Genomic DNA, 27,611 nt, shown 5'->3' on the forward strand with positions numbered 1-27,611 from the left:
GTCTCTTCACTCTGAGATTCTCAGAAAAAGACATAGTACTGAACTTTTTGCGCTACACTCTATACCATAATCATACTGGAGTAAAATACAAGGCAGACATCTTGTACAATATGTAACTTGCAGCAGTTCCAGCAGCAGAACACTTTCTAAAAGCAAGTTGCTTGTAAACCTTGAGTCTCTTGGTTTGTACCTTTTCTCTTTCCCCCCCCCATAGTTCTAATATTTCTGCAGGTATAATTGGAACTGTAGGTTTTTAAAGTTCTTCACTTTCCACCACGCTCTGGGATGAGGATGAAAACAACTTTGGACTTTCAACAGCTGAAAAGGCAGAAAAAATGTCGAGTCCTTGACCAGTGAGGTTTGCATACCGGCCACCACTAGGTCGAAACTTTATTGGTAGTGGAATCTGTTGGTGCCATTGGGCTGAAGAAACAAAAATAATGAAGAGAAAACATAATTCCAAGTCAAGTCCACATTTATTTTAACATATATATAAAAAGCCAATGGAAATTTTCACACCCGTTTGGAAAGTGTTGCTTTCCATGTTTCTAAATGGGAACCCCTCTCAAGTCCTTTTAAAAAAAAAAAATCTGTTACTAATGTAGGGTCTGTTCCTTCAGATATCCTCAAGTACAGTGCTTTACAATGATGCAGTGTCCTATTGGAGCCAATGGGTGAAATCCTGGCTCTACTGAATTCAATAGCAAAATTACCATTGACTACAATAGGACCAGGATTTCACCCACTGAGCCTACTCATGGTTGTAAGGACTACAGTCAAGAGTAAGTTTGTGGATCAGCAAATAGACATCAATAAAACCAGAAATCTCCCTCAGCAGTGTTTTCCCTCCCAGTTCCTCCCCCCAAAATCCGGGGAAGGATTTGTATTTCTTTTTTGTAAGATAAATAGTTCTGACTTTGGTCCATCTCTAATTTTCATTGCAGCTACTTTAGGTGACTGATTATGAACAAATTATCAATTTGTTAATCAAGTTATTAAGCAAAATAAAAGGCAATATATTGCTTTACATAATTATGAATCTAGTTGCTAACAGTTAATTAGATTCAGTGATATTAAAATGCACATTCAGCTTGTACTTACACATTTAAAAGTAACATTGAACTTTTTTGAAGTTAATAATACTAATAATACCTAGCTGTTCTATAACAATGTAGATCTCAAACCACTTTACACAGCCTCTTTCAACACCTTAATAAGACTCTACTATTGTGCACAAAACCTCCAATTTTGCACACAAATGTGACAAACCTATTTCTACCAGAAATCATTTGTGTATCTTTGTGCTAGTTGGATGCACAAATTCAGGAGTTGGTGTGCAGATTTGAAACCCATTTGGAAAAAGTGTCCTTTAAAAAGTAGATCCATCTTCTTAAATGTTGACATGTAGTTGATTCCATAGCTGACAAAATGCAATTTCTAAAGACTTCATAATCAATCATTTCATATTCAAACATCATAGGGATTTTTAGGGTATAACAACAGACAATTGGCAGATGTAATCAACACTGATCTATTAGAAAAACAAAGCAGCTAATCACGGGAGAGATGCTTGGGTCCACTGTAAGAGAGTTTTTGTAAATAAATAAAAGAATAGTAAAATCAATAGATTTACAGGAAATTGGGGCAGAGTTGTAGAATGGGTGATTTCTGGGATAGATAGGAACACAGTAAATATTTAGGCTGCAGCATTGTAGTAGCTGGATGAGCAGCACTATGTGTAAATAAGGAACTAACTGTTACACAAGAGTAGAATCCTTTATCCCTTTTCTGCACTGAACTTTAGCCTTCTTTAAGATTCAGACTGTTTTGGATAAACAGCCTTTTCTTTCTCCCAGTCTCAAACAGGTTCCCTCCCTGATGATACCCTTTGTGTTGATTATACATATTTTTTTCTTTAAAATTTGGGGTTCACTGAATTGGAGACATTGAAGACTATTAACTACCAGACCCACTTGACACTGCAGGACTGTTCCCTTCTTGGTTTGTTCTAGCTTAGCTCTAAATGGCACAAATGATGAGGCTTTTAGTCACTTCCCTTGGCAGATTTTCCACAGAGTCTCTTAGAAAATGTTTTCGGATACTCAGTCCAAATTTTCTTATGTCATTTCTCTTAATTGGACCACCTAAACAATTCCTTTCTATTATGGTTTGAACTCTTTAGGTGTCTGCTATTTATATTTCCTTCAAAATATGGGAAGCTTAAATAAATATATCTAAATCTTTTTTAAATATTCCAATCTCTCTCTGGCTCCCTATGTCCTATCATCAAGCATTAATAAAGTATAAAATGCAATTCTCCATAAGGCCACTGAGTGGCAGAAACTGACAAGCATGTGGACTAATTCCTTGGCACTGGCAGCCTGCCTGTTTTCTTTTTTTCCAGGTACAGTAGTCTAGTAATTCCTTTTAAAATGTAGATTAAAAGGATTGAAAATTCTCAGCTTCTGGCTAATGCTGCAGAGAAATGGTCTACGAAGTGTATGTGAGCTATCTTATTACACAGCTTAGGCATTCAGGATAAACGTTTTTTAATACCTTACCAGCTACAGATAATGGCTATGCTGTTATTACAATAGGCATTCACTTTCATCTAGGGGTTCATAGCTGCTAAATATAGTTTCAGACAGAGTGTTCTACGCCAGATGAACTGTGCATGGTGGCTCTACATGCTCTTGTGGAAGCATACAAAGTGGTTGATAAATCAAAGGAAATGCTCAGATACCTACTTGTAGAAAAGACTATTAGTGAACAGAACAAATTCCTGAAAGACCAGAATTTGGACCTAATCTTACATTCAAGATTTTTTTTTCTAACTAGACAAATTGAATTTATAACATAAAGACATGGAGGAAAAGAGCAGGGTGCTGGACTGGTAAAGAATAAAGGAGCCTTTTAGCATTAAGTCACTGGCTTCAACAGAGGCCAGATTGATTTTATTGCCAAAGTTGTTCAGTGGCCTAATCAGTTTTTAGAGTACTTGTTATGGAGTTCTAGTGGTTGCATCCCTGCCATCTTCTACTGGACATTTTCATAAAGCCAAGACAGACACTTTTTTAATACGGACTGCAACTCTGATAGAAAAATACACCAATTTATTCAATTCCTTCCTTTGGCTTCTCAAATTGTTCTAGCCACAGAACTGCATAATTCTCACTTGCCTAAATGGAAAATTGACTAATAAAATCTGAGAGATCTAGACAATGGAGAAAAGGGCCATGCTCAAGAAAGAATGAACATTGCTGCTTGACTCAATGATTTCATTTAATTATATATGCAGAAAGTAACCTTATGGTTCCAAAACCTGTTTCCATGTGAAATGTCTCTCCATAAATGTAGATCTTAGAAGCCTCTAATGTTTATGCAGGTAATTGCTTATATTTGTGCTGATCCTGTCCCCAAATGAAGTCAGTGGAAACGGAGTGTATCCGACTGGTTTTTTTTTATCTCTGTATTGTTTACTGCATATCTTGCAATAAAAACTGACGAAAAAAGTTTTCTTGTGAAGTTATTTAGTAAATTGCATGTAACATTGTTTATTAAATGGCATGTATATCAGGTCATTAATTGAGATGCAATGAGATCTTTATGTTTCATATACAAATGTCACATTTGCCTTGCTATGTGTTATGAAATTACACTATAAAAGAATTAGCTGAAGAACAAAAAATGGTTTATTAGGGTACGCCCGGGGTGGGCAAACTACGGCCCGCGGGCCGCTTCCGGCACATTGGATGTTTTTATCCAGCCCTCAAGCTCTGTCCATGGAACGGGGCCAGGGGCTTGCCCCGCTCCTCCCGCCTGGTGCTCTCCAGCCCCCGACTCATAATTCCACTATCTTCGGCATGCGCAGAGCCACACTGCACAGATGTGACTTCACTGCGCTGTTTCTGGGATCGAAACCCTGTCCCTACACGGCAGCCCCATTAACATGGCAGCGCACCCAATCCCCTCCTGGTCTCCTACGGCCCCATCCTCGAGAGCCTTGAAACTGCCCAGGGGCCGCACCTGTCCCAGCTAGGGTGCCTCCGCCCATGGCAGTGCCTGGTACGGCCGCCTTGGTGTCACTGCCGGCCGTCCCCTAGTAATCCCCGGTACCGCCCCTGTAGAGTCCCCCCCATGCCACACCCCATGAGTCCCACCTCCCCCCACCTCAGTAACATCCTTTATAGAGCCCTCCTGCCCCCATGCTATACCTCATAGAGTCCCCCTCTGCCATCAGGCATTCATGGCCTGCCATACAATTTCCATACCCAGATGTGGCCCTCAGGCCAAAAAGTTTGCTCACCCCTGTCTGCTTATCCTGGTGTAAGAGGCGATGCATAGCTTTGCTTCCTCAGGAGGAACTGTTTATTATTATTTATTTGTATTATGGTAGTGCCTAGAAGCCCTACGAGAAATTAGGGGCCACTGTAACTAGGCACTGTACAAAAACATAGCAAGACAAGTCTCTGCTCCAAAGATTTTTATAGTCAAAATAAACAGGACAGAGGAAGTATTATTCCCATTTTACAGATGGGAAACTGAGGAACAGATTGTTTAAGTGATTTGCCCAAGTCACCCAGGCTGCAGTAGTGCTGGGAAGTGAACCCAGATCTCCAGAGTCCGGTGCACAGCTCCTGCTCTACCTCTCACCTGCATCCAAGTTGTGATACAAAAGTGCTAATATGGCCATGCAGGGCGTGTGTGGTTCTTACTCCTCTTTGTGGCTATATTAGGTTGCGAACATACTGTGACCCTATACTAATAATGGGTCTATTCAATTTCCATCAATGTCAATGAAAAGATTTCAGCAAGAACTGCAAAGGGTATAATAAGAACCGAACCACATATGTTTTTTGCTTTGTTTTACTTAGTAGTCAATAATAGGACACCTACCATATATATCAAGTCTAGCAGTGCATGAAACAATACCAGCTTCATTTTTCGCGGACAGAGTGTACCAACCAGCATCTACTTTCTTGGCAGGTTGAATCAAAAGGCATACGTATCCTGTTGTGTCTTGATGCATGCTGGAAAAATAAGTGTACAGAATTAGTATTTCTCAAGTGTCCATCTGCTGTCTGGGTTTAACATCACATAGATTAAATACATACTAAATCATAGACTTAGAGTGCTGCTTTACTCTGAAGGCCTGTATAAAAGCAGCAACTTCATACTCAACACATCTGCTCCTTGCATGTTCTTGGAGTCTGATCTGTTCATTCTAGTGATTCAAATATGTGTTTACTCCTCTCAGCCCTGCAGAGTCATCACAACTGTGGGCTTGTCTACACTACCGCTCGAGGTTGATCTAAAATACGTAACTTCTGCTATATGAATAGCGTAGCTGAAGTTGATGTACTTAGATCTACTTACTGCGGTGTCTTCACTGCAATAAGTCGACAGCTGACGCTCTTCCGTCGACTCCGCTTGCGCTTCTCGTTCTGGTGGAGTACCGGAGTCGATGGGAGAGCGCTCAGCAGTCAATTTATCGCGTCTATACTAGACGTGACAAATCAACCCCCGCTGGATCGATCGCTGCCCGCTGATCCAGCGGATAGTGTAGACAAGCCCTAAGAGAGAGAGAGTAAGCTGGATTTTATACTTTATTATGCATCAGCTATAGAATTGTTAGTAAGTTCCAGTTAGTTATACCTGTGCAAACCCATTTAAAACAGTTGTAAAGTATTTATTTTTCTAATGCAGAAACTGGAGATGCAATATATGAAATGGCAGTAAAATTGTAATATTAATCCTGGAGGAAAACATTCATAAAGGTAGTAATTAGAGCTGGTTGGAAATTTTGCTGTAAAATGTTTTTCTGTTGGAAAATGCAGATTCAGTAAATTTGAAATGTTCCAGGGGAATTATTGATTTCAGCAAAATCCCAGTGGAAACCTGCCTGGTTTCCTGCAAGCTTGCCCACCTCCCCAGGTTCTCAGCAGCTCACAAGGCAGGATGTCATGGACTGGGATGAGTTTGCTCTCTGGGCTACTCTCCTCTCATCACCCTGGAGGTTTCCCTCCTCTCCCTCCCATCCTCTCCTATTATCAGCCCTGGAGTTTCCCTTCCCCCAGCAACAGCAGACAGGAAAAGCAAGGATAGGCAGCAATGATATAGTCCCAAATGGGAATATTCACTTTCTCAGGAAAGTCTGAGATTCACAGTTTTGTTCTGATTCAGAATGAAACAAAATCTCAAACATTCTGAATTTCCCAGGTGATGGAAATTCCATTTTCTGGCCAGCTCCTGTAGGAACAGTATTCCTAAAGGGTAACATTCACTGTTGTTCAATTAGCCCACTTAACTCACCCATATGGGCTATACTGACGTACAAGGGACACAGCATCTGTGTAGCAGGTTACATGCATACCCTCTTCCCACTGCAGAAAGGGTCTCCTGGCCTCATGCAGGCCAGCATAGAAGATAAGCTTGCTGCCAAGAGAGGGATGAGCCAGGGAGAAGGACTGACATTTTATGTTCATGTGGATCCAGGCATCTTAACACTGCACAGGTGGCACTGAAGGGCTGGGGTTGGATTTATGATAGGCTGAAATAGCAGCTGTGTAGGGCAGGCCTCATAGAGTAGTCCCACAGATTGGACAAATACTCAGACTTCCTGTGGATGTTGGAAATTTCACCCAAATTAATTAAAAATGAGGCAAGCCAGGACAGAGCTCCATCCTGTTTTTAACCATTTAGCAGAATAGCCGGCAGGGAGCCAATGACTCCATGTTGAACTAATAGACTGTGAATCTAATTCAAACATTACATTGACCAACAGATTTACATAGGAGTAGGAATCCTGGCAAAGAAATCATAAAATATAATTAATTTCTAAGCTAAACAAAGTCAAGGAAATATTTTATAGCAAATTTTCTTTATTCAGCTAGAATGCAGTGATGTATTTGAGCCAAAATGCTGGATTCCAAACACTTCTGAGTTTTAGAAATGTGGTCTGAAATCTGTACCTGGGCTTGAGCCCAAATTTTGCAGTCAGTTCCTATCTTTCATGTGCTAAACTAGAACTCTGGATCTGAACTTCAGGGTATTAAAAATCATGATCTGAATATTCTGGTATTGGGCTCATCTGTACTAGAAAGTGAATGCACGAAAAAATTATCTTGTCTGAGAGAAAATTAGCTGCTATTGCCCACCAAAAAAAAATACAAGGCTTCAAAACCAGCATTTGTTACAAGCACAAGCCTATTTGCTGATGCTGAGTTTATCTGATGGTGGATTTAATGTCTGACACAGCCACTTTTATGCTCACTTTAAAAAAATTAATCAGATACTTAATGCAAATTTGCTTGTCACTATATGAATAATGAACATTATTTTAAAATCTACAATATAAAATTGAACCTCTACTTGTCTGCACCCTTCAAACCTTGGGGAAATTAAAGTTTCTAGAATTTTATTGGCAAAAAAAAAAAGTCCAATTGTGGTTTGCAGAGTTTTCGTTTTAAGGAAGAGGAAAATAATTATTCTATCTGCAGCGCTGATGAGATCTCTGCTAGGAATCTTAATATTAAAGATACTAACTACTTGGAAGAAATCCAAAGAGGGCACAATGTCAGTTAGAAGGCTGGAGGGATTTAAAAGTTAATTATGCTTAGGAATAACTATGGGGACAGAACTAGCTGTGACTATGTGGAAGATGTTTAATGCCAAAGGCCAAATTCTGGAACAGTATTCCTGGACCGCAAAAATGGAAGCACATTAATGCTGCAGACTAGTAGTGTGTTTCTGTATTAAGGAAGGAGTATTCCTGTCCAGAGCAGGAATAAATCTGCACCAAGGGTTGGAGTGTGGATAGATGCCAGTTTGGAGGCAAGGAGTTTGTGCACTCAAACACGGAAACCACACTTCTTGACTGCTAGATCCTGCTCTGCTAATCCCTTCTATGGCAGGACCTACAGAACTCTCCTCTCTGAGTTCTGGGAGAGATCAAATCTGGGTGGCCACCTTCTGCCTCCTATCCTTCCACTTCTAATTGCAGATTCTGGTGTCCTCCGCTGTATACTAGCCAGCCAGCATTTGGGGAACATGAATGAAGAGGCATTATTTAGAGTGGAAAGGGGCAGAATGTGTATGTAACTGCAAGTAATGGGGTGAAATAAATAAAAAGTTCCTGAAAGGGAGATCTGTTAGGCTGTGGACTAGTGTCTTAAGGGAAGGGGTGGAAGCCCCAGCTCTTGGGATATTTAAAACTAGACTGGACAAGGCAGTGGCTATAATATACTGTACAGTACATTCCTAGGTTGATAGCTGGGTGAGCAACAAGACAGGACCTATATGGTTTTCCACCTCTAACTTGTGATTATAATGAGTTTGACTTTCTTATTTATTATTTATGCCTACAATGTATTGTATTACATTTTAGTCCACTATGTAAACTGAGCTGTAGCTCATTTGTGAATTTCATATTTTGTATAATAATTGCCTATACTCTTAAAAGTAAATCAAATATTTCCCTCTTATCCTAGAATGAGATATTGCTTTAAAAATCCTCTTAATAAAGGTCCAGTATCATTTATGATTTCCCCCCAAATCTACAAGTAAAAAGGCAATTTGAAAGATTAAATGACCATTGCAATGATGGATCCCAGCAGCACTTTACTCACAGCTCAGCCAGCTGATCTCTTTTAAGTTTAGTTTTAAAAGCTAAACTGACATAAATATAAAAGAGAAGCTCATCTTTAAATACAAAATTATATTGTTAAATTGGAAAGGTTATGGCAGTGAAGTGCTGATGCCTATATTAGTAGGATGCACTGAGCAGCAGGCACAATGGAGGTGATGAAGAACTGAGAGGCAAGGGGGATGAAATTCATCCTGGTACAAAGGCACAGTTCAAGGTACTTCTTAAACCCTTCAGGGATGGATTATGTATTGCCAGGAAGGCATATACGTGTTTCACGACTGGCCCCATGTAGCAGAGGACTGTGTTGTGGTGAGTATGGGAAGGGGCAATAGGATCTGTGGTGATAAAGTATAAGTAACATACTATGCAAGTGGCCCAAAAACACTATCACCACTGTACTAGTCTATTGGCTGGAGTAGTGGCTGTGGGGTGTAGGGAGCTGTGCTGCACTTTTGCACCCGGATCCCAAATTGGGGAAGTGGATTTCATTCCCTTATCCTTCATACTAAAGACCAGTTCCTTAGGCTTTAAGTGGGTGAAATAAATTTAATCTAGAGAGAGGACAAAACCTGCTCTGACAACAAAACTTTTGTGCCAACAATCAGCCCAGTCTCAAGGTGACATTAACTGTATGAATGACTGTACAATACCTCATCCTTTCTCTGTTTGCAGGGATGGTTTCATTGTCTTTCTTCCAGTAGAATATTGGTGGTGGCATTCCAATCACTCTGCCTTCTAATCTGACTGGGTGCCCTTCAGGCACGCCACAATTCTGTAACTTCTCCAGGAATGCTGGGGCTTTTTTGACTTCCTTTGCTGGAAAGGAGGAGGAACAATTACTGTGCATCAACGTCTTTATTTAGTCTTTTGCACTGAACCGTTTGGAAACAAACAATCCAAAATGATTCCTATGACATCTTAGGCCTTGTCTATACTACCAAGTTTTGTCTTCAAAAACTGCCTTTTATCGACCAAACAGTACGTGTGTACACATTGCGCTGTGACTTTTGTTGGGAAAGATGCCCGGTTTTGGTGACTAAATACATCCACCCCAACGAGAGATTTATGTCTTTTTCCTCTACCTGTTTCTCAACAAAGTGCCAGAGTAGACAACACGCTTGATTTCATTGCTTTAATTGGCCACCAGGAGGTGTCCCACAATGCCCATCGTGATCGCTCTGGTCAGCGTTTTGAACTCCACTGCCCTGCAGCCAGGTAAACAACCATCTGCCCCTCCCCCTTAGAAGCCCCGGGAATTTTTGAAATTCCATTTCCTGCTGGCTCGGCGTGGAGAGGTCTCATCGCATCTTCCCAGGTGACCTTCGCGGGTTATAGCACCAAACGCTTTCCCACTTGGACCACTGCAGAACTGTTGGCTCTGATCTGTATATGGGGAGAGGAGGCTGTGCAGACCCAGCTGCACTTGAGCCATAGGAATTGGGATACCTACGGGCACATTTCTCAAGGCTTATACGAAAAAGGCTATGATCAGGATACACTACAGTGCAGAGCAAAAATAAAGGAGCTGAGGCAGGCGTACCATAAGGTGAGGGAGGCAAACCATCACTCTGGTGCTTCACCTAAGACTTGTTGGTTCTATAAGGAGCTGGACGCTATCCTTAGTGGCGACCCCATCTCCATTGCAAAGAGCCCCATGGATACTTTGGAGGGAATGGAGATGGTGGAAAGAGGACCTAACCTGGAGGACGAAGTTATTGATGAAGAGGTGGAGTTAGACGAGCATGTGCAGCTCCCGCCAGGGTCACCTGGTGGGGCAGGCAGCCAGGAACTGTTCCCCATTCCAGAGGTGTCTAGCCAGTCTCAGCAGTCACTCTCCGGGGAGCAAGAAGCAGGAGATGAGATGCCTGGTAAGGGGCTGTGGCCTGTATAGTGCGGAGGTGGGTTCAGGGTATAGAAATGTGGTAGGCTGGCTGCGTTTCTGTGAGCTGGACATTTCCCTGTGTAGCTAATTGGCACGGCAGAATAATTTGTTGATGCACGCTGAGATCTCACGGGAATCCTCCACTGAGATCTCCAGGGAAGTTTCCTGGAGGTACTCGGTAATCTTCTGCCGAAGGTTCCGTGGCAGAGCAGCTTTGTTCCTTCCCCCATTGTAGGAAACTTTCCTACACCATTCGGCAATCACTTCTGCAGGGACCAAAGCGGCAGACAGGCGAGCAGCATAGGGAGCAGGGCGGAAGTCACAAGCATTGAGTAGATGTATCCTCATTTCCCTGCTTACCCTTAGCAGTGAGATGTCTGCTAGAATGATCCCCGTCGGTGGAAAAGTGCAGGAGAATTTTAGAATTTTTTCCATAGAATGTTGCACCACAACCCTTGCAGAGAGTGTGTGCTCTTTTCCCCATGTGGAGCGCCCTCCGGCCCCCCAACACTCACCATGCTTTGGCTGTTCGCAGAGATGTGTGCCTGATTAGGGTCAGTGAGAAAGTGATTGCAATGTAGCAAAAGATGTATATAACAGAAATGTTACAATGCTGTGCGTGAATTTAACAATCCCGCTTCTGTGCATTGTCCCCTGTGCTTCACCAGATGTGGCCTTCAGGAACACCCCACGCACCTCCGCCGAGCGTCTTCGCCAGATAAGAAAGCGCCCAAGACGCAGAAAAGAAGACATGTTCCGGGAGGTACTGCATTGCTCCAATGCAAGGAAAAGGGAACGCCAGGAGTTCTGGGAAGCCGAACAGTAGGACAGAAAAGAGAATTAGGAGTTTGTTAAGAACGCTACTGAGCGGATGATTAAAGTAATGGAGGAGCAAAAGCAGATGCTGCAGTCCTTAGTAGCGCTGCAGACTGAGCAGATCCATGCTCACCTTCTCCTACAGCACATTCAGAACACTTTTCCATGCCCTGCCCCCCAACTCCACCCGCACATTCCCTTCCACTTTCCGGGAGTTCTCGGTTTCCCCTTCTCTCCACCCCCTCGAACAACTTTCACAATGATAGCTGGACCTACACACAGTTGTGAAAGTCTGTCCTTCCCTGGTTCCTCCTTTCCCAGCAGGCATCTGTGTGTTTCTGTGTGCTGTTTCTTGTTCAATAAAAGCAAAGTTTTTTAATGGTGAATCACTTTTATTTTTTTTCTACAAATTCAGATTGCAGGCACTACCAATACAAGCACAGGCATTGTAATCATCTCACAGGAATATAAGGCCCAAAATGACACAATTGCTTCCTAGGAAAACTAACACGGTGTTAGAGATATACATTACTGGTGCTCATTGTCAAAGTGCTGCCTCAAAGCCTCCCTGATTCTAATTGCCCCCCTCGAGGCTCCTCTGACAGCCCCAGTATCTGGCTGCTCAAAATCAGCGGCCAAGTGGTCTGCCTCAGCACTCCACCTATGAGCAAACCTTTCACCCTTAGCTTCACAGAGATTATGCAACGTATAGCATGCGGCTATGACCATGGGAATATTATCCTCATTAAAGTCTAGCCTGCCATAAAGGCATCGCCAGCGTGCCTTTAATCTGCCAAAGGCACATTCAACAGTCATCCAGCACCTACTCAGCCTGTTGTTGAACTGCTCCTTACTGCTGTCCAGGTGTCCTGTGTAAGGTTTCATGAGCCACGGCTGAAGGAGTACGCGGGGTCTCCCAGGATCACTATGGGCATTTCAACATCCCCCACTGTAATCTTCTGGTTTGGAAAGAAAGTCCCCGTTTGTAGCTTTCTGTACAGGACGGTGTTCAAGAAGATGCGTGCGTTATGCACCTTTCCGGACCACCCTGCGTTGATGTCAGTGAAACGCCCACGGTGATCCACAAGCGCCTGCAACACCATGGAGAATTACCCCTTCCTATTGATGTACTCTGTCACAAGGTGGTCTGGTTCCAAAATTGGAATATTTGTGCCATCTATCGCCCCTCCACAGTTAGAGAACCCCATTTCTGCAAAGCTGTACACTATTTCACGCACATTTCCCAGAGTCACGGTCCTTCGTAGCAGGATACGATTTATTGCCCTGCACACTTGCATTAACACAGCCCCAACGGTCGACTTCCCCACTCCAAATTGATTTGCGACCGAATAGAAGCAGTCTGGAGTTGCCAGCTTCCACACAGTGATTGCCACACGCTTCTCTACCGAGAGGGCAGCTCTCATTCTCGTGTCCTTGCGCCACAGGTCTGGGGTGAGCTCCACACACAGTTCCAGGAAGATGGCTTTCTGCATCTGAAAGTTCTGTAGCCACTGCTCTTCAGACCATACCTGCATAACGATACGATCCCACCATTCAGTGCTTGTTTCCTGGTCTACCCTATGCAGCTGCTCTGTGAATGCCAAAAGCAATCTAGAGTTGCTCCTATCCATGTCACGCAGAATGTCGGGTGCCTGTGAGTCTTCTTCAGTTAGGAACTTGACAATTAACTGCACTGCCATCCGCAATGTCTTCATGACAGTTAACAGAGCATAGGAGAGCAGTGCGGGATCCATCCCTTCTCACAAAGATGCTGGGGTGCACAGCAGAGAATGACCGTTGCAAAAATGCCGCAAAAAAGCTGGAAGCCTGTGGAGTGCTGGGACACAAAGCAATGCATCACAGGACATTTAGCCTGGTCCCAAGATGCGCCACGATCCGCTCCACCTTCCCACAACACCTAGTGACAGAAGGTGTCGAGCTGGACTGTGGGATAGGTACCCACAGTGCAATGCTCACACTGTCGACGATGGAGCCCCCAATGTGCATGCGATCTGCTGACAGAGGGAGCAAGTGTGAACATGAAATTTAGATTTTTATTATGTCGATTTTTGGGTGTCGACATCACTTTTGTCGACAAAAATTGGTAGTTTAGATATTGCCTTAACAGGTTGTGATTTTATTTTCTAATGAAAGATTATCAAATTGTTTAAGATCCAAGATCCTTAAGGGAATGTACTGAAAATCATACATAGAACTGATTTTTTTCTATAGATGAATGTATATATGGGGTCCAAACATGCTACCATTGCAGGAAATGAGTGCTGCAGATGTGGATTTCAACAGCACTTTTACCATGGCTGCTCAGGTTTCATCAGGCTTATTTAATAAAATGAGTAGAAAATGAGTAGCATTCAGCATTTTTACATTTAAATATTTTTTTAAACTAATAAAACTATAACTGTGACATGATAGGGAGGCCATACAGTATTTTTAAAACCTAAGGCTATGTCTTTTTCCTGGGGAAGAGATCAAGAACAGCAATGTATGAAGGCAGGGGGCTGAAAAAGATTATGGATGAGTAGGCAGGGGTTTGCACATAGATACTGTATAGAATCATCACAGCCCTGAAGGAACAACTGGAACACCTCTACAAAAGAAGCACTGGATTTGATTCTCTTCCTTACATCAGTTTTACACTGGTGTAACTCCACTGACTGCAATGGAGTTACTTTTGACATACAGTGGTGTGAGAGGAGACTCAAGCTCAATACATACAAAGTAATAGATACAAGTAATTACAGTATGATACTGTACATAGTCTTTTATTAAAACCTTTCAGTAAGTCTTACCTACAACACTGAGCTCCAGGCTAAATGAATTTTGTCCTGTTTTGTTGGTTGCAATGCAAGTATAAGTTCCAGCATCATTTTGTGTGAGAGGATCAATAAGCAAAGAGTGAACACCGGTCTCTCTGACCAACATCTTGTGAGTGCTATCTGGTAATACAGGTTTGCCATTCAGAAGCCACATCAGGTCTGGAGTTGGTAACCCACTCACCTAACAGACAATGAAACAGCTAAAGGCAAGTGACAGACTGACACACACATTCAACAACCCAATAAATAAACTATCGTAAGGTCACCTATGTATGAGAGAATGTAAAATAGAAAGTGAGGCCAGAGATAGAACTGCTAACTGCTATTGGCGATTATTTCCAGGAAAAAAATTGGTTCCACAAATAAGATTTATGAAAAGCAAAATGTTACTATTCTGCTTGTTTTCAGATTGTGATTGGCTGAAACCAAAACACTAGATCAGAACTTGTATAGGATTTAATAGGGATGAAATCAACTGGGTTCTACAGAACTCACTTGAAACACATAGAATTTAATAATACAGAATGAGGTATTTCTGTAGAAGTCTTAAATCAACACACAATAGAATTGTCAGTTAATACGATTATTTTATACCTCTTATTACATTCTATAGGATTGTTCCATTAGAGATAGGTGCTCACTCAGGGTCAAAAGCTTCTCTTCAATGGAGAGAAGCAAATGCACGAATTCCAGAAATTGGAGAAGGGAAATGGAACCTACCTGGAATGGAAATTGCTTTTCTCCAGTCTTGTGAAATCTCCAATTTGCTTTTAGGTCCCCACAAGCACTGGTAGGAGAGCAGAGCTAGAGAGTAAGCAGCCTCTGTGGCATGCTCCCCTAGTAAACTTTGAATTATTCCTAAGGAAAATTCACTAGAAATGGGCAATAACTTCCACTTTGTCTTCTACTCCCTTCAGGGCTAGGGAAGATCTACTTGCATGGTAGTGGGACTAGTGTCAGCAGTGTGAGTGTTTCTCTGTGTATGTGGGTGTATACATCCTCAGATCTGGAATGGTGGAGGCTATGAAATAGCTTAAAGGTCCCTGGGGTCTGCACAAATGCCATACCACTGCTTAGCCCATTTGGATAGACACTAATCCCTGTGACCCACAACTCCTCGGAGTTGGGAGCATGGGTCAATAAGTTGGGAGTTTTTCTTCTCTATGCCCTTTAGAGAAAAAGGGAATGATAGAGGCTCTGTTGCACCTTTCTAAAAATATTAGTCTTCTAACTATCAATAAAATACAGTGTGAACCTTGGGGTGAAAATACAGTATCTTCAATCGTTTCTGCCCCACTTTTATAGCTATATGGGTGTGTGTTCAAGCACCTCTAACAGGATGACTCAATGACTCATCAGAGGAGCCCTACATCTCTATGGAAGTTCCTTCCATTTGCCACTCTTCTAAAAGGCTGGTAGAAACTAAGCCACATAAATTGTATGAACTCTGTTGTAAATGAGCCTTCTAGTTTTGGTGAAATTTATACAGCATTTTTCATTCCATTTTGCATGTGCTATGTAGAAAACACCTGAAGCTCAGGCAGAGTGGTAGTAAGAAATGAGAGAACAAACACAAGAAAGGCATTAAATATTAGAAGAAAGTATTGAAGAAAGCCTATTAAGGAAGACAGCTACCAGTATGTATACAGAGAGAGTAAGAGTGAGCCATGACAATACCTTACAGTCCAGTCTACAAAGTCGCCCCTCATGAGCTACCATGTCTCCAGGTGCCTGCAGAAAATATGGCCGGAAAAAACGTTCTTGTAGTGGTTCTTTATCTCCTTCTTGCACACGGGACCTTGCTCTGCAATACAAAACTGCAGGTATGTGTTTGGAAGAAATATAAATTATTTTCCTAAAATTTGGTATGAGGCACAAACTGTAGAAAATGATCAATAGTTATTTAGGTAAAACCAAAAAGTAATGCCAGAATAGGTGTACAAAGAAAAGCATTAAGTACAATATAATGTGTGCATATTTTAAATTTGTTAGGATTATCAAATGAACTTTTAATATAGTAAGTAAAACTGGATTCCTAAGTCATTCCATATTTTTCTGGCAGAATTTATTTTTACTAATTCATCCATTTCCGGTAACTCCATTGCAATTGTGATTAACTAACTGTAATAATAATACTTTGCATTTAATTAGTACCTTCCACCTGATGATATCAAACACTGTATTGACATTAGTGAGTTAAACCCCACAACTAGGGAGGTAGGGAAGCATTATTATCCTCATTTTTAGAGATGTGGAGAGTGAGATACAGGCTGAAGCCAAAATTTTAAAAAATGACTAGTGATGTTGAGTGTCCAAATTGAAACACATTAAAGAGGCTTGATTTTCAGAAGGTGGGTGCTCAGCAGTTTCTGAAAATCAAGTCACTTTAGGGTGCCTGAAATCCAGCACCCAAATTCACTGGCTCATTCATTTGAAAACCTTGACCTAAGTGACTTGAGCGCATTAACAAAGGAAGTACATGGCAGGAGCAGGAATAGAACTTGGAACCTCTGGATGAAATCCTGCTCCCATTGAAGCCAGTGGGAGTTTTGCCTTTGTCTTCAGTGGAGCCAGGATCACCCACCAACTCAAAGTTCTGTGCTTTTGGTCACAGGCCATCCTTCCTCAATTAATCAGCTAAGTGCAAACCATCCACCCTCTAGAAACAAATTACACCAAAATCTCAATGACGGAATCAACAGATGAGCAGATAATGTTGGGACAGATAGCAAATTTTAACCATGCCAATAAAATTCTACGGCTCTGGACCAATCAGCACCAAGAAATTCAAGTAAATCACTCAACCTGAAAAATATTCTGGGTCAAAATGGCAACCTCGGTAAAGCAAAACGGTGTGATTCTGGCATTGTACATCATCTTACCTGTGCGACTGAGTAGTTGTTAATCGGCCACGCATGGGAACAGTCTGAACCATCAAGTGGCCAGAACAACTGATTCTCCCCTAAAAAAGAATGGAAATAGAATTAATTGTCAGTTAACCACTTGTTCGATTCTTCATTATAAGTGTTTGATCCTCTACAGAACATTACGGAACTAATATATTTTAAACTGTGACTGTACTACAGGGCTTTTATATTACTTAAATACTGGGAAGTGCCACAAAACAATTTGCAATTTCACATCTTTCAAAATATATTAACATTTAAGGGCCCAAGTTCATCCCCGGTATAGCTCTACTGGAACAGGGTAAATCTGTTGAAATCAAATCCATACAAGTCAATGAAATCAAGGAAAGATCATGAAAGCCTAGAATTACACCAGGGATGAATTTGGCCCACTGTATATAAATTATAGCAGTTCTATATTTCTTAATAGAGTAAAACACAAGCAAAGGAACCCACCAACTAAGTGGCTAACCTGATCCTCACTAGACATTTGTCAATCAAAGAACATGTATTTGACAACACAACTGTTGTCCACACATCGAACTCTACTCTGCTTTGCGAGGCTCACCATAGGTTCAGCCAGTTTTACACCAGTGTAATTCCATTGACTTCAATATCATTCCACGGACACAAAACTGCAGTAACAGAGTGGAGAATCAAGCTGTTGTCAGCTATCATGTTATTTTAAGCAATGGCACCATAACAACTTAATCTATCTGGTTTGGGGACTGTATAATCAAAAATATTTATAGTAATGTGAAACTTGCTAAGAATAGATGGGAAATTTTGAGCAAAACAAAGGTAATGTTTTAGATTTACAATTTTTAAACAGGTCACATGCACAACTTGTGCACTGAGCTGTGGTCAATTTACAGCAGTTATTAAAAAAGAAAACAAAATATTAGAATGTATAAAGAATGGAACAAAAACTAATACTGAAAATATTATAATGGCATTTATATAAATGTTGCACCCACCTGAAATATTGCATCTATTTCCTATCACCTTGTCTCAAAAAAGATATAGCAGAAATAGAAGATGTTTGGAATGGGTGACCAAAAATGATTAGAGGCACAGACACATGTTCATATAAAGGGAAACTCATTGTGACTGTTTAATTTAGAGAGAAGATGAGTAAGAGTATAAACAGGTTTTCCATAACTGTCTACTACGTGGATGCTTCTTACGCATCTGGTTCTAGCCACTGTCACAAACAGGTTGCTGGACTAAATGAACCACTGGTCTGATCCGGTATGGCAATTCTTATGTTCCTAATTACTTATCTTTCTAAGCTGAAAAAAACACATTTGTAAAGAAAAAATTCCCTTACTTGAGGATTTGCAGCCATTATTGTATAGTTTCCATCATCATCATTAGTAGTAGCTTCAATGTGTAGAGAACATGTTCCATCTCCCTCTCTCTTCATTTTGCAATGTTCATTTTTCTTTGAAATCTGCTTGCCATCCTTGAACCAATATACCTGAAAGTGATCATAAAGAAAAACAGCTATTTACATTTGCTTTGCTGTTGAATAGTGACAAGGCAATCTGCAGATAAGAGTAAAATGTGTTTGCTGAACATTTGCTACTGCACATTTTTATAAATATTGTAAAATGTGCAGATCATTTAAAATAAACAACTGAATGTTTCAGTATTGGGATAATGTAAGTTAACATTACAGAACTGTTATCTTGGCTGTATGAGTATGTGCACTGCTAGACATCTCATCAAATCAGCCCATGTATTTGAGACAGAATCAGACCTTAATATTTTTATCGAGTTTTGTCTTCCTTTGATCAAAAAAGATCTGGAGATCAGTCCATGCAGATCACTTAGGGCTGACTTGCACTAAGCAGTAGTGGGGAGATTCTGCAATATTAACTGCTTTACTGATTACTTTGAGAACTACCTATGCAGAACAACAGTCTTGGGAGTGAGGGGCTGCAGAAGTGATATACTGGAAGTTAATCGTAAGGAACCTTTATTTCTGTACATCTGACTTTAAGCATCACTTACTTTGGGTATGGGTATTCCAACAATTTTGCAGGTGAATGTAACAGGAGATCCTTCCATGACCCGAAAATGCTTGAGTCTCTTGTCAAAGATGGGTGCTATGCACTTGCCTGTAGGTATTTCATCATGTTGGATTTCATCATCTGATTCATCCACTGGGGTGCGTTCCAGGCGAAACTCTATTTCATTCATCAACCTCTGTTCAAAGCTTGAAATCTTGTATTCCTGCAGAATTATATCGGCAGTGATCTGAACAACACTATTACACTCAAAGGTATTTCCAATCACTTGTCTTAAACCAAATGTCAGCTAAAAGACCTGAAAACCTAAAAAGCCCTAACCCCAACAGTAGGTGCACTGGTGCATCGTGCAGCAGTATACACCAATATGTGCACCCGCAGGCTCTTATTGTAACTTCAGTGTATATGTTTCACAAAAATGAGACTAAGGTTGAGATCTGTCAAAGGGAGCTGCACCTCTTCAATGGGAGCTGTGCACATAACTCCTAGGCCTCTCTCGAGAATGTGGCACATTGAAAAAGTAAACTGCGGTTTTCAAGAGTGTTTTCCAGAACTAGTAGCCTGCTAAATATAGGAAGTACTGCCTTTTTGTGTAATAATTTAATTCACATTTAAATAAACAAAAGTATAGCTGCCAAAAGACAAAGATATCAAGATAAAAAACATGAAACATTTTCGGGTTTACTTACCTTACTGCCAAAATCTTGACCAGTGGAGTTACTTTGTATTTGCACTGCTGTAACTGAGAGCACAATCTGGCCCACGATGTAAAAATGTAAGTTTGAAACTGGTCCTTAGATTATGAAAATATATGGTGCAACAGTGAACATTCCAGTGTGAACAGTTACAATTTGTTTGAATTCATTAAGGGCCTGATCCAAAGCCACTGAAGTCAATGGAAAGACACATTGCTCAGCTACACCTTCCTCTCAATGCCAATGAGAAGACTGTCTAAAACCTCTCTCATTATGAGATCTGTACATAGAGCGTCAGCCTCCTCTCTATTTGGCACAAAAATATGGCTCCTACTTCTGTTGAAGTCCATAGTAGTTTTGCAACTGATTTCACTGGGAATAGGATTATGTCCTTATCCTATTTCTCACACAGATGTGTGCCATCAAAATTTCACTTTAACTGCCAGCATACAGGGAGTGGAACTGTGATAAAATACAGGCTGTTTGATCTAAGAATATTCAGTAAGGAAAAGTTCCAAGACCCTAAGAGACATATTTCAGAAATTACCGGTAAGTATTTCTGAAAAGATAGTGATGGTTTTTCTTTATACAGGATAATAATACTTTGAATTTTTAAAGCATCTTCCCTCTAAAGATTTACAAATATTTATGAATCAGCCCTCATAATACCCCACATGACATATTTTAATAGCCTCATGTGCAAGATAAGCAAAGACTGCCTGTCAGATAAGAAGTGCAGCATAGTTCCTTTCACTCAGCTAGAAGGACTCTCCTTTTTGTGGTCGCTAAAAGTTGCTATCTACAGACCATAGGCTCCTTCTCCACTCCCCAACCCTCCTTGTACAACAGGAGCTGCCTAAATAGGCTAGTTATAGATTTCCCTGTGTAAGGGAATCCCTGGCTGGCATAGATCTGTCTCTTCACCCCCCTGTCCTAACAACCCAGTGTAGGGGGCGTGGTGGGGATATGAGGGGTTGGGGCTGAGGAATGATACTGTACATTCTGATGCCCTAAGATACAGTTACCAGCCAGTGCACATTACAGCCTTCAGACTTCTCTAACTTATGTGGGAGGCTGAACTGGCTAACCCAGAATGGGAGTTGAGGGAGCAGAAAAGTGGGGGAAATACATTTTTGTCTCCCTCCTCTGCAGTGAACACAACACAGCCAGATCAGAGTTCCTGAGCCCACAAGTCTGTGGTATTGTGCAGGATGCATCCACAAGATGGTGTTACCTACTGTAATGGTTGGTTAAGGTTTGCCTCACCACCAGCTGGCAAGCTGAATACATCCTTACTGAATTTCATCTTGTTTAGTTTTTTCTTTCACAAAGGACGTCTTAGCATATCACTTTATATGATAGGCCAAATTCTAATCTGTTACACTAGCGTAAATCAGGAGTTACTCTGATTTCAGATCTACCAAATGTATCATGTTTTCCTGCAAACTACAGGTTTTGGCCTTTGTACAGGTCTACGGGGAAGTTAAGCAATCAATTGTTTTTTCTGGTGCTGGGAACAGGACTGTGTGGGGGCAGATTCCATATGAAATCAGAGAGTGATTTGTGTATTTTAAGAAATAGCCTTGGCATTAAAATGCTTCATAGTCATCTCCTTTTTTCCTGGAGTTACTCATAAATTAAATCATCCAAATTCAGATACACCAGTTTCTCTCATAAGCTGTGATTCTAAGCAGATATTTCTCTTTTTTTCCATGTCCACACTTTTCTGATATCTCATTTCATTCTTCTTAGATTTGAAATTTGCTGTGAGAACTTCTAAGGGCTTCTTTGGAATTCTTCAGGTAGCTTCTGAGAGCAGAGAGCAAACACTTGTACAGACTCCCCCTACCATCTCCCAGGACCTGAAGACATTATTACTAGTTTCTCTAAGGCCCCACAGGATAGCCACTGATGCATCTCCAGAATACAGGACATCCCCTTGGTTCTCCCCACCCCCACCTACGTGACCCCTCCACCCTTGCCAGCATGACCTCTCACATGTAGCACAGAGGATGCCATTGTTCAGAATGTACTGCCTGACCCTAGCCAGCGTGAGCTCACACACAGGGTCATGCCACTGGGGGCAGAGGAGTGTTCTCTGGGAAATGGCATCCTCCATGTATGATACCAGACAAAACCACGTTCAGTGTTTTATTAGTATCAGACAGGCACAAACTGTATGAAAACAGGACTGTCTGGTTTCAAACTGGACAAATAGCTTGTCTACCACCAGAACAGAATTTTTTTTCAGAGTCTTGACATCCTGTATTTCCTTTGAGAGACAAGGTGGGTGAGGTCATATCTTTTATTGGACCAACTTCTGTTGGTCAGAGAGACATGCTTTTGAGCCACGCAGAGCTCTTCTTCAGGTGTGGGAAAAGCATTCAGAGTGTCACAGCTAAATACAAGGTGGAACAAATTGTTTAGCATAAGTAAACACCTATTTCAAGGGATCATGATTATATACCTATCACACACTTTACTTTCCCCACAAATGATGCAATTGTGTCCTGACATTGAGGTTTGTTACAGCATAACTTTAAAGTAGGAAGGCATATACTTCAGAGTGTTTGGCTTACCTTGGGCGGCTCCCAGTCAGCGGCACAGCGGGGGTGCAGAGGTCCAGCTCCTAGGCGGAGGTGCGCAAGCGGCTCCGCGCAGCTCTCTCCTGCAGGCACTGCCCCCCAGCTCCCATTGGCCAGGAACTGGCCAATGGGAGTGCAGAGACGGTGCTTGGGGTAGCATGCGGAGCCCCATGACCCCCCAGTCTAGGAGTTGGATTTGCTGCTGGCAGCTTCCAGGGTACAGCGTGGTGTCAGAACAGGTAGGGACTAGCCTGCCTTAGCCGGGCAGCACTGCTGACGGGACTTTTAATGGCCCGATCAGTGGTGCTGACCAGAGCTGTCGCAACCCAGTGCCTTACATTCCGCGACCCAGTATTGGGTCGCGACCCGCAGTTTGAAAACCACTGCACTATTGTACTGTATTTGCTGTTTTTGGTTGTCTCTGATGCTGCCTGATTGTGTACTTCCGGTTCAAAATGAGGTATGTGGTTGACTGGTCAGTTCGTAACTCTGAGGTTCTACTCAGGGCCGGTGCAACCATTTAGGCAAACTAGGCGGCCGCCTACGGCGCCTAGTGGTTGGGGGCGCGTAGAAGCCCGCTCAGGCGAGGAGGTGGAGTGGAGGTGAGCTGGGGTGGGGTGGGGGGGCGCGCGGGGAGGGTCACCCGCAGTAATGGGGGGGGCACACAGGGGAACCGCTCCCCACCCCAGATCACCTCCACTCTGCCTCCTCCGCTGAGCACACAGCCCCCACTCTAAGTCTCCTCCAATTGGCGCCGCAAGCCTGCAAGGGGAGGAGAATTAGAGCGGCGCCAGCGTGCTCAGTGGAGGAGGCGGAGCCGAGGTGAGCTGGGGTGGTCTCCCCAGGCGGGGTTAGCTGCCGTGGGGGGGGGGCTCCCCAGGGGGGGGGTGCGGCGGAGGGGGGGGGGGGGGTTAGCTGGGTGAGGGGGGGCACAAGGTGGAAGTTTCGCCTAGGGCGCGAAACTTCCTTGCACCGGCCCTGGTTCTACTGTATCTTAAACACTTATATAGTCCACATTTACCATCGTATCTGAGCAACTGACAATCTCTTTTTTACTGCATTTACCCTCACAACACCTCAGAGAGGTAGGAAAGTACTATTCTTCCCATTTTACAGATACTTAGGCTTGGTCTACACTTAGCACCCAAATCGAAGTAAGGTACGCAAATTCAGCTACGTGAATAACGTAGCTGAATTCGACATACCTTACTTCGAACTTACCGCGGTTCAGACGCGGTCCACACGTGGCAGGCAGGCTCCCCGTCGACTCCGCAGTACTCCTCTCGTTGAGCTGGAGTACCGCAGTCGACGGCGAGCACTTCCTGGTTCGATTTATCGCGTCCAGACCAGACGCGATAAATCGAACCCGGAACTTCGATTGCCAGCCGTCGAACTACCCGGTAAGTGTAGACCTGCCCTTAGTGACTTGCCCAATATCATATGGGAAGTCTGTGGTGGAGCAAGTAATTGAATCTTGGTCTCCCATGTCCCAGACTAGTATGCTAACCACTTTTCCATTCCTTCCTTGGAATGTTGAAAAGAATAACCTATCAAATAAGTATCTTGATCTGAACATAATACGTTGTATTAGGGGGAATTCTGATCTATGTTGATCACTTACTTTCCAGGCCTGGCTTCCCCAAGTTCCAGACCTGTCCAATCAAACTATGCTCTAGTTTCACCTTAATATCAGGGATCGTTAAACTGTGGTTGCAGATTAACAATTGTGAAGTTGTCTGCGAGTCACTAAACAAAAATGTTGTTCTTTGTGCATTTAGGACATCAGAAAATCTCTTACAACAGCTTTTATCCCTCAGCAGTGCTCTAGCTACACTGTTTTGTAAAGTGTCATGTACAGTTGTGTAGCTACAGGGCTCTGGGGAAGAATAGGGTGATTGAGCAGGTGATTAGGTAGAGGATATGAGGTCAGAAGTAAGGTACAGTAAATCCATGGATAATTTGGAGAATTCAGGAAGGCAACTTTTGGCTACAGTTGAATTAGATGGAACTTGAATGAGGATGGGGAGTGTTATGTCTTCATGGAGTAAGCAAGTTGCGTGACCACAACAATCTGAGACCCTGAAAATTTAGAGGATGGGGATTTGGACTACAGAAGCCAATAAACAAACTCTTGGTTTTTATGCACATTGTAATAAGGAACAAAGAAGAACGCATGGCACCTGAATCTTCTCTTGTATAGTCATTTGAGTTATTACAGTGCAAAGGAGAACCCAACCCAACACAGCAGAATTGTTGGAATGGTTACTGCTCTTTGAACCTCCAGCGTAGTCAACATCAAGCAACAAAAGGCATTCCATTCTGCCAGTGCCAAGTGTGATGTCTTCACAGCACTCCCAGCCCCTGCTACCCTAAGGACCACAGTTTGAGCCCAGAGATTTTTACACAGGATCTTTGTTTAGCAGTGCAAAGACCTGCTACTGGACTGGCTCAAATGTATAGTTTTAAACTATATTAGTGTGTTTAGCAGCACAAATGCTGATCATGAAATTTTTCAAACCTACAAAGAAATGCAAATATAATAACTTTCTAGAACAATGAAGCAATTATTTTCATATCATTTTTTTTTTACCGATTGTGTCAAACGCAGAATTTGGAAATGAAAAATCTAGTGACAAGAATTACATATGTTGTAACAAAAGTTGGATAATAATGTTGTACCTTGGATACATCTTGAGTTGTATAGTTGAAGACTGGGGAATCATTGCTTGGTCCCTGAAGTCTGTGGGTCAGTTTTTCATCATATGTTGTTCTCTAGCAGAGGGAAGTAAGATTAGGGATTAGGAAGATAGTACCATACCAGAGGGAAGTAAGATTAGGGATTAGGAAGATAGTACCATAACACTTAAAGGTATAATTTTAATGAATCTGGAGCTGATTTTGGAATCAAAATATAATAAATGAAGTTCAGAGGTAATGAAATATTACCACATAATTGGAGAGTCTGATACTTGTTCTAGATACTTGGGGTATTTCAGCAGTTTTTCTACTGATTTTTATTTGATACTGGCTGCTATCAAAAAGAAGATGCAGTATGTAATTACAAAATAGGAGCATTTTCTCCTTTATATTGTGCTATTTTATAGCAGAGAATATGGGAGAAGGGAGTCCATCTGATGGACTCATTTAAAAGTCAACCATAAGCATTTTTTCTTTCTTGTGTGTTTCTTTACTAAAAAAAAATGGCATGCAAAAATGACTGTTATTGCAACATTCTGATCCTGCACTGATCCATGCTGGCAAATTGTTGTGTTCATGTGGAATCCCAGATATGTCAGTGGGGCTTCATGGAGATGACTATGCAGGATCATGGCCTAGGTTTGCACAGTTTAAATTTTAAAAGTCAGGAAATGCCGAAGATAAGGTTCCTACAGTACAATTAACTCAGGAATGTTGTACGTGTCATATTTCCTCTTCCTGTTTTCTCTTATGTCTATAATTCAAAGGTTTTGTTAAAACTACAATAATATATAAAGTAAAACAAGGCCATATTAATATTGCTGTAGGAATCGTAACTTTAACTTTTATTGAGTGAAGGTATCATAAGAAACTTAAAATGGGGAACATGAATCTCTTGCTGAAATAAGTAAATACTGTAAACTTTAATAGATTTTAGTCTATTTGTCTATTTCCTCATTTTGTGTGTGTGTGTGTGTGTGTGTGTGTGTGTTTGATTTGTTTTTGTTTTTAGGATTAGCATGAAAGAACACAAACAAAGTGATTGCTGACAGGTTTTCTGAATAACTGATCTTGTCAAACAAAGGCTATAGAAATTTTTAAAGGGTGATTTACATAAAAAGATTAAAGAAAGGTGGTTCTGATTGTGACTAACCTGGACATCAGTAAAGCATTTCATAAAGCATCACACAGTAAACTAATTAATGATCACAAGTTTGAGTAATAAATCTAGACTGGAGTCCTGGACAATAAAATGGCCAAAGGGAAGAGAACAAAGGCTTGAGCTGCAATTTAAGAACTAAAACGCAGGGTTCTTTGTTCCTGCAGCTGTGGTGACTGTGACACCCTGGCATCCCAATATTCACCACTGTCATGTAATTAGGATATGTTTTGTACAAAGTATGCCTTGTGAGGTATCATTCTAAAAGTCTTGATCTGCTAGACAGTAATATCTCATTGGATGGTATTTGCTATCGTCATATGTGAAGTGATGAAGTTTGGCTATGTATGTGTTACTGAAACATGTGAGGTTGAAAACACCCACAAGCAGCCTTTCAGGTACAACAGTAAAAAGGCCCAACAATATTAATGGCTTATTGAGGAAATGCACCCAAGCACAAGGATTACCCCAGGAACTGTGTATAATAGAAACCTCTCAGAGATAGCACTACACAATGGGAACTGTTTGACTCAGGTCACAGCAAAAGAGCCTTTCAGCAAGTGAGAAGAAGATATAAAAGGGGTTCAGTGACATCATGATGGTACCTCACTCTCCCTACAACAACACACCTGGAAATACCTGAGGGGCAAGGACTGAACTGTGGGAAGTGATGGTCCCAGGCTAGAGGGATTTTTAGCCTGTGTATGAAAACCCAGGAAAGCCAAGGCAGCTTGTGCCTTAAGAATCTGCCAGCCTGTTTATTACTCAGGGTGAGAATTTGCTAATTCATATCTTACCTATCTAGTGTGTTAAGCTCAGTTTGTGGTTTTGTTTATTTACTAAGGTAATCTGCTTTGATCTGTTTGCTATCACTTATAATAGCTTAAAATCTATTTTTTGTTGTTAATAAACTTGTTTTTGTTTTGTTTAAAACCAGTATGTGGAAATTATAATTTAGGGCAGAAAGCTGTTGCATATCTCTCTCCACATTGAGGGAGGGGCGAATTTTATGAGCTTACGCTGTGTAGTTCCCTGTGCAGCGCAAGATGGTACAATTTTGGGTTTACACTCCAGAGTGTGTGTGTGTGGGGGGGAGGAGGGTGCCTTATCAACTGGGAGGTGCCTTAGCTGAGCCTTCCCATGCAGAGCTGATCTCAGCATCTGTGTGTAAAGCTGCAGCTGGGTAGGTCCCTATCTGTGTGTATGCTGGTGAAAGAGCAAGCTTGGAGAATTTAGCAACTTATCACAGCACCACAGTGTGAAAAGGAGCCCGGGTTGGTGGGTCAGGCGGGCTCAGTGGTACCCCAGTTCCAAGTGGCACCCCAGGGGGAACCCGTCACAGTGACATCTTGCT

The 27,611-nt window shown here is 41.9% G+C and overlaps 1 protein-coding gene across 1 annotated transcript in view; it reads right to left on the reverse strand.

The window, feature by feature from the left end:
• Window positions 1-204: 204 nt before the first annotated feature.
• MYPN (myopalladin) overlaps window positions 205-27,611 on the reverse strand; it is a 97,203-nt gene continuing 69,796 nt past the window's right edge. Inside the window, exons 13-21 of the mRNA XM_026650890.2 lie at window positions 25,081-25,173; window positions 19,105-19,326; window positions 18,419-18,568; window positions 17,065-17,144; window positions 15,860-15,986; window positions 14,156-14,363; window positions 9,298-9,463; window positions 4,897-5,030; window positions 205-423 (exon numbers count right to left, since the gene is read on the reverse strand). Of these exons, the coding sequence (XP_026506675.1) occupies window positions 254-423; window positions 4,897-5,030; window positions 9,298-9,463; window positions 14,156-14,363; window positions 15,860-15,986; window positions 17,065-17,144; window positions 18,419-18,568; window positions 19,105-19,326; window positions 25,081-25,173 (1,350 nt within the window). The 3' untranslated portion in view covers window positions 205-253. The remainder of the gene's footprint in view (window positions 424-4,896; window positions 5,031-9,297; window positions 9,464-14,155; window positions 14,364-15,859; window positions 15,987-17,064; window positions 17,145-18,418; window positions 18,569-19,104; window positions 19,327-25,080; window positions 25,174-27,611) is intronic.

This window comes from Terrapene carolina, unplaced genomic scaffold (assembly GCF_002925995.2).
Source record: "Terrapene carolina triunguis isolate 2854851 unplaced genomic scaffold, T_m_triunguis-2.0 Scaffold95, whole genome shotgun sequence".
NCBI lineage: Eukaryota > Metazoa > Chordata > Testudines > Emydidae > Terrapene > Terrapene triunguis.